The 10,194-nt window shown below is 40.5% G+C and overlaps 2 protein-coding genes across 2 annotated transcripts; one reads left to right on the top strand and one right to left on the bottom strand.

The window, feature by feature from the left end:
- Window positions 1-988: 988 nt before the first annotated feature.
- On the bottom strand, window positions 989-6,917 carry LOC105274514. The gene is made up of 3 exons (XM_026973583.1): window positions 6,318-6,917; window positions 2,608-5,476; window positions 989-2,401 (listed from the first exon to the last, which is right to left on the bottom strand). The coding sequence occupies exons 1-3, from the start codon at window positions 6,396-6,398 to the stop codon at window positions 1,506-1,508; spliced, it is 3,846 nt and encodes a 1,281-aa protein (XP_026829384.1). The 5' UTR covers window positions 6,399-6,917; the 3' UTR covers window positions 989-1,505.
- A 143-nt stretch (window positions 6,918-7,060) lies between these two features.
- Window positions 7,061-10,146, top strand: LOC105274513. Its single transcript, XM_011330717.3, has 3 exons — window positions 7,061-7,347; window positions 7,830-7,931; window positions 8,265-10,146. Exons 1-3 carry the CDS (start codon window positions 7,207-7,209, stop codon window positions 8,622-8,624), a joined length of 603 nt encoding a protein of 200 aa, XP_011329019.1. The 5' UTR covers window positions 7,061-7,206; the 3' UTR covers window positions 8,625-10,146.
- Window positions 10,147-10,194: the final 48 nt, after the last annotated feature.

The following is a 10,194-nucleotide window of genomic DNA, read 5'->3' as shown; positions in this document are numbered from 1 at the left end:
ACTAACAAGCGTAGCATAACTATTTTTGACAAGGAACATATGACGGATAACTGAAAAAATAGTTTCTGAAGAATTTCGTTGCACGGAATAATTCGACGCAAACTGACCACCCAGATAGCACAGAGTTCAGAAAGAATTCATTTGTATGCCACGAGTTCATTTTCAGCAAAAAGAATTCTTTTACGCTCCATAATATTTTTTCTATTCCTTTTGAACTCGCTCTGTACTCTCTAGCAAGAACCTCTCGCTCGCTCGCTCGCTCGAATCCATCTTCGCAAAGTATACGAAAAGTTTATTTTCTCTTCCAGAAGCACGCGATATATCGCCAGTAATTATTCACCGCCAACAATGTATCTTCCTTTCAAAACCGTTTACATCATCTGCTCTTTAGGAAAATTATGCAGACGGCGCTCGATTAATTCGCTTTCAGGAATTTCAATGGGTTCCTCGCAAGTGCACGTGTATGGCTGAAGTATTTCCAGCGTCTGCTGGAAACGCGCTGGTTCGCCTCGCCGACAGGTGAAAGTGTCCGAGTTTCTTTGGCCAAGTCGCAAGTGCCGCGATTCCAAGATCGCGTTAGAAGAGCGCGCGAGATCTCGATCGCGAGGAAAAGAATCGCTCTTGCGTCGCGGCGGAACGGCGCTCGACGAAATGAAGCGGATTCGCTGTGGTCATAAAGATGTCCTAGGGATGGAGAATTAATTGGCCGATAGCGCTACACGGCGCTTATTTCGGTAGCAAAGTAAATTTAAATGTAATCGCTCGCCGGGCGCGAACGTGGCCGTTTAATAAGATAGATTACGCACCGCGCACCAGCCATGTCAAATTTACTTCTCATTGTGTTCTATCGTTCGTCCCGCTTATCCGTTTATGGCGTTCTCGGCGAACCTCGCCGTTGCTTTGACACGAAGCAAAAATATATATATACATATATATATATATATATATATATCTTTGGTAAAAATATCGCAAAAGTCTAGCAAGATCAAGGAAAGTTTCCAAATTTCTAAATAGTTGCATCTCTCTAATGTCCGACTACCTAACGCTTCTATCTTCAATTTTTATTGATCTGTTTATGAGTTTCATGTCAGTCTAATAGATTCTTAATGTGAAGATTATTGCTATTACATCCTTGACACAATATTAATAAATAACAAAGCTGTTTTTTTTAAGTCCGGATACGTCTTTCAACCTCCTTTATCCTCTTAATGAAGATGTATGCCTACAATCTTTTTTATCAAACCCTGGAGCATCCACAAAACTTATCGACATCTCTAACGATTGATTTAAAACGGTCAGGAATACCTCGGCTGCCTGGCATATTATAAATCGTTACTTCAACCGCTGATAAGAACCTTATTAGCGTGACGTTAATTAATCGGTTCTGCGCCGTGAAAGGCGGCCTTTAGAATGCGTTGAAGAAATCGTATTTATAATGCATTTAATTTTCCCGACTATCTTCAAATTATATATAAACAGTTATAATTTTTTGATAAATTAATCATTTAATAGTTATTCGAAAAACTGACAGATCCCGTTTTGATTTTTCTATGCGACGCTGCCATAATCAATTGCGCGTCCTTCCTGATTATTCCCTTCGCATCCTGACTCTCATGAAACGGAATCGTTTTCTGGTACCTTGATGTCCGCGCAGTCAATTTTCCGCCGTGTTTCCTCGCCAGTTGCCTCCTCAGCTTGTACATTTGGTTCCGCTTTTGTCTCCAACTTTCCCCTTCGATTTTGCTCAGTACTCTGGAAGGTCTCTTCAACAAGTATTTCGCCATTTTCTTGGAGCTTCTATTCTTGGAACGAGACGATCTGCCTACCAACAGATTGTACAGTTTCTTCGTCGCAATTCGGTCCAAGCGATGTCGCGATGTCCTCGATCTAAGAACGCCAGCGCGCGACGCTGCAGTGGCGGCGCTGAGTGCCCGCATCTTCGCCAATCGTTTCATTTGACGCCGATGATGAGGATTCCGGATCTCGCATAAGGTGCGTTTTCGAGTGCGCTCATATTTCAGGTCAACGGTTTGTCTTTCCGGGCTCAAGCACTCGTTGTGATCTTCCTCGCACGAATTCTCCAAGTCTGAGGAACATATCGTCATGCACTCGTTACTGCTTTCCTCTTTGGAAGCGCATTCCAAACCATCGCAACTCCTGTCGATCTCGGTTTCACATTCCGCAGAGATCTCTGAAGAATCTTCCTTGCATCGCACTCTGGAACACTCGACGGTGTGATTTTCCATTTTCTCGACGGTATCCTCCTCCTCGTCGCAGTCTTCCATCAAGGAGTCACAATTTACTTCGCAGGATCTGCTTGAACAATCTGGGGTGATGCATTTCGTCTTGATTTTCTTCCTCTTGGCACATTCCTTTGAGCAAGATCTTATGCAATCGTCGCCTGTTTTGTATTTCATAATATTAATCTCAACAATAACAATGTAATCGTGTTAAGTTGTATTTATGAAAATATAAAAATAATATGCTTATGTGTATATATTTATTATAACGTATCTATAATAAAAAAAAAGTTAAAACATATAATGTACGATATTACGCAGGAAAATCAGTTCTTAAATTAAAAAGTGTATTATTAATAATACCTACCTTTTGTGACTGGCATTAATTCTGTCGTTGGTTGGGTTGTCGTTTCGAAATCTTCCTGAGTCGTAGTTCTGAGGCTAGAAGTCGGTATCGTGGTCATCCATGTCGTACTCTCTTTGACCATCGTTGTCGAACTCGGAGTTTGCTTGCTGGTGCATTCGTGAGATTCGCAGGATTTCGGCGGAACAGTGACAGGCGTTGTTAAGCTTTGCAAAGTCGTGCTGACTTCGATATTCTCAGTCGGCCAAGTCATCATAATTTCTGATCGTTTTAGTTTCATAGTGACAATTGGTAGCTCTTCTGTAGTTGTACGTAACGTAGTCGTTGTTGCAGGCGATGTCGTCGTTGATAATGTTGTGGTTGTGGTGGGCAAGTTTGTAATAGTTGTTGGAGCCGATGTAGTAGTCGTTGCGGCTAATGTTGTAGTAATGGGTGCTATTGTAGTAGTCGTTGTAGGTGCTATCGTAGTAGTCGTTGTAGGTGCTATCGTAGTAGTTGTTGTCGGTGCTGTTGTAATAGTCGTTGTAGGTGCTATCGTAGTAGTTGTTGTAGGTGCTACTGTAGTGGTTGTTGTAGGTGCTATCGTAGTAGTTGTTGTCGGTGCTGTTGTAGTAGTCGTTGTAGGTGCTATCGTAGTAGTTGTTGTCGGTGCTGTTGTAGTAGTTGTTGTCGGTGCTATCGTAGTAGTTGTAGGTGCTATCGTAGTAGTTGTTGTGGGTGCTATCGTAGTAGTTGTTGTGGGTGCTACTGTAGTGGTTGTTGTGGGTGCTACTGTAGTGGTTGTTGTGGGTGCTACTGTAGTTGTTGTTGTGGGTGCTACTGTAGTGGTTGTTGTGGGTGCTACTGTAGTTGTTGTTGTGGGTGCTACTGTAGTGGTTGTTGTGGGTACTGTTGTAGTAGTCGTTGTGGGCGCTATTGTAGTGGTTGTTGTAGGTTCTATTGTAGTCGTCGTTGTAGGTGCTACTGTAGTGGTTGTTGTGGGTACTGTTGTAGTAGTCGTTGTGGGCGCTATTGTAGTGGTTGTTGTAGGTTCTATTGTAGTCGTCGTTGTAGGCGACGTACTTGTAGCTATGGTACTCACTGCAGCTGTAGTCGTTTCTTCATCACTTGTTATATTTAATATCGCACTGAATTCGATTTTTATGTGTTTAATTGGTGTCAGAATAGGCGTCGTATTCTCGGTGCTTTCTTCTAAAAGTACTTCAGGCTTGGTTGGTATTTTTTCTGTACTTTCATTACATATTGTGATTGGTTCCGTGATATCTTTAGATCTTTCAGTACTTTGCGTTGTTGCCTTGCTGGTAGTCGTCGACTCGGTCGTTGTTGTATATGTGCTGTCCACACTTGAACTTTCTGTCCGCTCAACATACGATTCTGTTTTAGAGGAACGTATTTTTGCCATGTTGAGGGAAATGTCTATTAAAGGTTCCTCCGGCATTACGCATATCTCGCTTAATTTTAAAAAACTTATGATAAGCGTTTTGATCTCATGACTCACAAACTTGCACTTTAAAACCAATTGCAAACCTAATCGCAGGCAAGCCCGTGGAGCACTGCAAAGGATCTCAACCGGTACGTCTCTCGTGTCCCACAAGCTTTTTCTAAGCATGTCAATATCCATCATCATCTTCTGATAATGCGGTACCTGCCGCAGATTCTCGTAAGCGTCAAACAGCTCCAATAACTCGTCGAGACTTTCGATCATAATACTTTTGCGCCAAAATCTTGCATGCATCCGCAAAGATGTTGCTATATCTTTAATGAAATTGATATCCTTCAGCTGTCCAGTGATCTCCATCACCAGTTGAGCAGGTGTGGCTTGTAGATACTTTTGTACCTTAAGGTACCTTTCCACCACATCAAACTCACTTAGCTTCATCACCAAATATCTTTTAGCTTCGATCACATCCTTATCGAGTAGATCGTCGGGTAATACGAGGTCAAAGAGATATCGAATGTGAATCTGTCGATTCTCGTAAACATTACCGAGCAATTGGATATTCTCATCGATGGTGTCGACGTCGTCGATGATGCGTTTTGAGATTAAAACCGCGTGTTTCTTTAAGTTTTCATCTGGTAATTTATCAATGACAATGTTGATGTAATACTTGAGAAAGGAACTTGCACTGTGAAACTTCCTCATCTGCTTCATCGGTATCGGCTCCATAATTTCTATAAAGGTATGTTCGGTAGAGCTTGTGATTTTGTGAAGATATCGTACGAGTTCCCTTTCAGCGAAACGAATGTCGTCATCGAAGCTATCATATCTCACGTTGTAGAGAAGTCCAGATAGCAGACCAGGCGTAATCGTCAGTACTTCTCTTTGCAGAAGTCTTAATATCGCCGATAGCGAGAATCCTTTAGGATACTGCTTTGATATTTTGGATGAACGATACATCAGGTAAGTGATATTCAGGAGGTGCGTGCGGAAATCGTCGGAATGCGGAAGATCGTATTGCTTCTTGATTCTGCGACACATGTTCGCGCTACTCCTCAGACAGGGTTCTGCGTGGGTGTAAATTTCGGTACAGATCCTTGATGGTCTTGTGTCTGAATTCTTTAGGATGTCAGGGACCAGACTGAATACATCGTATCGTCGTTCGAGGATCTCTTGATACACCTTGTGCAACGCCTCCACTTCCGCTATGCTGAAGTCATCATAATAGATGTAGAGGAGACCGCCGAAAGTATCAAGAAACCGCGCTCGCAAAAGCGCACCAAAATGCAGCAAGTGTTCTGTAGCCTCTTGTAAAGTGTAACTCGCTCTTGGTCTGAGCAGGTTTAATTGCTCAAGAAAGTCACGTGATGTCAGGACTATACTCTCCACTCTTGTCGGTATAACGTCGTGCCTGTGAGCTTCATAATCGATTGCCTAGAGAAATTGTTGAAATATGAATTTTATTTTTATAGTGAAGCTATGCATATTTTACATTAGCATATACACACACGGATAGAGATGTAAAATTTCTTTATTTCTTGAAAAAATGCTTGAAATCAAAAATTCGAAAAAATAAATTGATAACTCAATGAGCGTTATGACTGAACCATACTGATTGATTATACGAAAACTACATTGCTGCTGGCAGTGCAACCGACCGATAATAATGTTATCGGTTAATTTTCTAAATTCCATGCCACCCGTGATTTCTTTTATTTTCTCCGCTCCATTATTATGAAGGTCACGAAGAATTTAACGACTCATACCGGGCATCGTTCTCGTTGTTAACCCATACGATAACACGTCGACAATATTGCTACGACGGCGCGGATGCTAATACTGTTATTCACATCAAAGCTGATATTGTTGACACTTGATGCCTTTAATTTGACAAAACGGTAATGCAATAAGTCATAAGGCACGGATAAGCGAGGTCTATCAACCTCTCTCACCAAATCAACTCTCTATACAAGTTCGCTACAATATACAATATATAAATAAAACTATCTGTAATATTCGCGATAAACTTACTCTAAAAATATTGCAATTGCAAACAATTTCCTGCTTCGGTCAACTAACGAAATATAGAAAAATATAGAAAAATATATAGAAAATTTCGTTTTAAACGGTTTATATAATCATAATTTTTAAATTTACAATTATGTTTCATTTCTTAAAAACTAATGATTCTTTCTTTCTTTGTCCTTCAATTTTCTGCTTCGTCAATATTTCTCGATAGGCTCGATAAACTTGATAAGGAACACCCTCATCTCACCTGCGCGGATAACGCGAATAGCAGGGTCAAAGTGCACCCGATCCCCCGCATCACGGTCCAAAATGACATTGTCAGTGCCATAACTCACGCAAGGCACTCGCGATGCAATTCACTCCGACAACAATGCAAACCGATCAAGCTGTCGCCTAGCTTATATAAGACACACATGCACGTCTTTATGACGTGCACGTAGATGAAGACGTGTACAGCAGTGTGTTGCGCTAGCATCGGATTTATCGATGAGATTGAAATTAATTATGAGTCCGGTTGGTGCGATGATACGACGCCTTGCCCTGGGAACTGAGAGTTCCACTCATCTGTACATTTCGCTTGTCCAATATTTGTCCAAGTCATCAATTATTTAAGTCCAATTATTTGTCCAAGTCATAAGTTATTTCTGTGACTGATCGTTATGCCTAACTTTTACAAGTAATCTATATAATACAAAGAAATTTAGTAGAAATCTCATTTGCTTAAAATTCTATTCTTTGAAGAAAAACGTAAAAATGCCTTTGTGTTCCAAGACGGATCGATTTATTATTGTAGCTTGTATCGTATAGCAACGTCTTGAACTTTAATATATAATTAGTATTAACCCTGGCCGCTCTTGAAATCACCTCGATAGATGGAAGATATCACAGTTTGCAAGCGCGAACTCCGCAAGCTTCGTATAAAGTTCCACCCTCTTTGACGGTGGTCGGTCAAGCTTGCGCAGTTTCCAGCCCAATATGGATTCCCCAGGTAACGTGCGTATCTCACTAGGGGTGTCGCGATTTTAACGGAATTTCGCGTCGCGAAGTATTTGTCGACAATCGCCCGCCTCGTTCTCACAACGATCGTCCCTGACTCGCGAATACGGTCCATTGTCATACAGCTTAAACTTGATACGATGGACTCTCAAGACTATCAGCACGTTTGCGAGAGGGCAGAATTACTGGGTTTGCCAAAGCCCACCGAGGAGGAGTGGAGGCAGACGCAGGCGGCGCAGAGTGAAAATCGTTGCGACGATGACGACAACAGTATATTACAGGTAATCACACTACACATGAAGAACAATTTTTACAAGTCCAAAGCACCAAAACATGCCTGGAGGGACGTAACACCTTGATAATTGATGATTTTTTATAACTAACGATAAATACGCATTCGCCAACCAATCAATCCATCATCAGATCGATTTACAACACTTGTTACTTTCCATCAATTACGTTTTGTCGCAGAAATTCACAAATTTGCAAAATGTGGAAAGAAGAATTTAGATGGCTTGAACGTGATGCAATTTGGCTGAATTTTTCTTTTATTCATCTATTTTCACATGATTACGAACGGCTAATGCACTTATCGCGATATCGTAATTATCGCGTTCGCGATAGACGTTACGCAAAAGACTCGGGTTACGCATCCACGTGCAAGCCAAATCGTCGGACGTAAATCGCTGACGTTGAATCGTGAGTTCATTAGCGCGGAGGTTCGCGTGTCACGGTATAATGCCTCACGACGATTTTATCTCAGGACTTGGATTACGCGGACGAGACGACCGGACGCATCGGTGGCGGTTTGGACGAGCTGAACAGCATTTTGAGCACCACGCAGAAGAAGCTCAACAGATTCAAGGTGACTTAGGATAATTAATCGCATGGCGAGAGCGTGCGGGAACCGCGCGCTCATTCCGTATGTACGTCGAATTAATTATTTTTTTCATAACGATCGTGCGGAATTTTTACGACTGATACGACGGAATGCTTTATGTCCTTATTCGCTTGCAAATTGATAACGCTTTCCTTTTAGCTCTATCAACTTTTAATACTGAACAAATTATTTCGCATGACAATTGCAACAACTACTCCCTACGTATACGAACACGAGTTACGAATCATTAAAATTACGCGTAAATTTTTCTCTTCGATCATAAACAGAAAATCTCACGTGAAATCACGAATTCCGCAGACAGTTTGCGGCAGTCTGGGATCATTGCTCAAAGGGAAGGTAAGCTCTCGTGGTGGTACACCGCGCCACAAGCCCGAGGAATCGAATCTCAACGAGAAGCAGCAAGCTCAGGTGGAATTAGGACCAGCGACCGATGAGGTGATGACGGTGGAAACGTCGGATAACACCGTTACGGATGATGCAAAGAATCCTACGGACGATGATGCCGCAAACAGCGACGTTAAAGTGAAACAAAGCGACCTCAGTCAGAAGATGGGATCCCACTTGGACAAGTTGGATTCCCTCATCTCGAAGGCCGAAAACGCTCAATACAGTATGCAGCATCAGTCGAAGCAAATGCGGAAATTTTTGAAAAAGTAAACAGAAATTATTGAAAAATCGCCGCTTTGCGACAATTTACGAAATAAATTAATCAATAACGAATCGACTGAACGATCTGCGTGAAATTGATTATTGAATCCATTAATTCGTATCTTCCATTTTGAGCGTAGAAAATTCGTACAATGATGAGATATTTTATGAATATGTTTTACGCGCAAATTGGATCGAACGCCAGAGTATATCTGCCTGGATATCTCTGGACACTAACAATAAATTTTTCGCCGATGCATCTCTATAAGAGAGCTAAGCGACATGAGAAATTACAATGCAAAAAGCAGGTTTGCAAGCATAAGGGATCCCATATGGGAATCCCTTCCATTGTTCCATTGCGTACATAAATTTTAATTGTTGCAAACATTATCAATATTTTTAATAAATTAAATTTAATATTAATATTTTTCTCGTGATGTTATATATTCTTGATGATCGCGAATCTCTCGTGAGTAATTGTTGATTTTTTTATATGTCGCGACGTTGCACCGCCGACAGCCCAATACTTGTTACAATAAAATACGTGTGTTATTAAATGTACATATATACATATACATAGATATCGTTGACGAATCTGGAATGTCGTTATACGTTATGTTGGACACGTGAGAGTATCTACGGTAATTGAGACTTTGTGCTTGGATCCTTGACAATATCGACATATAAAGTGTAAGAGAAGATGCGAAGGTGCGCGAGTGAGCAAATTGAACCGGTGATAAAATACTTCCTCGTTCTCTCTGCGAGCGATGTGATATTGTTTGACATCGACCTAGAGATTATTGTGACCTCCTATACATACTATATAACATATTTATTATTGGATAATTTGCGCTCTATTTTTCTACATCTAAGTTTTAACGTACTATATATAGCGATATATAACGAAATATATAGCATATATAGCGAGTGATGGATATATATTTTATGATTGGATAGTTTGCTCTACTCTTCTCTTCTCCCAAGAGTTTCGTTTCAATAATGGACAACAGTAGTTCGTGATTGACGCAATCATTAAATTTCTGTCGTAAAGGAAAATTTTGCAATACTACTCTAAAACAGTAATATCCACAGAGAAACAGAGAAAGCGAGAGAGAGGGAGAGAGGATTAAGCTTCCTTACTGCACACATCGAACTCTTCCACATGCTATATATATACGATATATATTACAAAAACTATAACTTGCTACTACAAAATGTGCATATAAATGGTACATTTCTAATAATAAATTAATGGTGTTTCTAATTATACGCAAACACTATAGAGATTCGGATTTGAACAACACACCTCACCACATACTCGAATACAGCAATATGTATAATTATTGCCAATATATCGTTACTGTTATAATATAATTTATTCTCGAAGATATCTCTGTATTATGCCATTTTGTAATTAAATGTCACATCACCAAAGTGAACTTTATAGTTTTACCATCGAATTGACACCTACATAATAGCATGCAGAACGTTGTAAAAAAAAGAATACTGAATTAAATTTTTACGTCAGGAATTGTGTTTTCAATGCAGTTTCAATCATAGCGCTGATATCGAGAACATT

This window comes from Ooceraea biroi, chromosome 11 (assembly GCF_003672135.1).
Source record: "Ooceraea biroi isolate clonal line C1 chromosome 11, Obir_v5.4, whole genome shotgun sequence".
Classification (NCBI taxonomy): Eukaryota; Metazoa; Arthropoda; class Insecta; order Hymenoptera; family Formicidae; genus Ooceraea; species Ooceraea biroi.
The sequence above is the reverse complement of the archived record's forward strand: the minus strand, read 5'-3'. Positions and strand labels throughout refer to the sequence as shown.

What these genes read in the sequence shown, in the direction of transcription:
- LOC105274514 (XM_026973583.1), bottom strand. Translation starts at nt 6,398, where the DNA reads ATGGCACTGACAATGTCATTTTGGACCGTGATGCGGGGGATCGGGTGC. An exon ending in TATTCGCGTTATCCGCGCAG is followed by an intron (nt 5,477 to 6,317) that starts GTGAGATGAGGG and finishes CAATTTCTCTAG; the next exon opens with GCAATCGATTATGAAGCTCA. An exon ending in ATTAATGCCAGTCACAAAAG is followed by an intron (nt 2,402 to 2,607) that starts GTAGGTATTATT and finishes AATACAAAACAG; the next exon opens with GCGACGATTGCATAAGATCT.
- LOC105274513 (XM_011330717.3), top strand. Translation starts at nt 7,207, where the DNA reads ATGGACTCTCAAGACTATCAGCACGTTTGCGAGAGGGCAGAATTACTG. An exon ending in ACGACAACAGTATATTACAG is followed by an intron (nt 7,348 to 7,829) that starts GTAATCACACTA and finishes ATTTTATCTCAG; the next exon opens with GACTTGGATTACGCGGACGA. An exon ending in AGAAGCTCAACAGATTCAAG is followed by an intron (nt 7,932 to 8,264) that starts GTGACTTAGGAT and finishes CGAATTCCGCAG; the next exon opens with ACAGTTTGCGGCAGTCTGGG.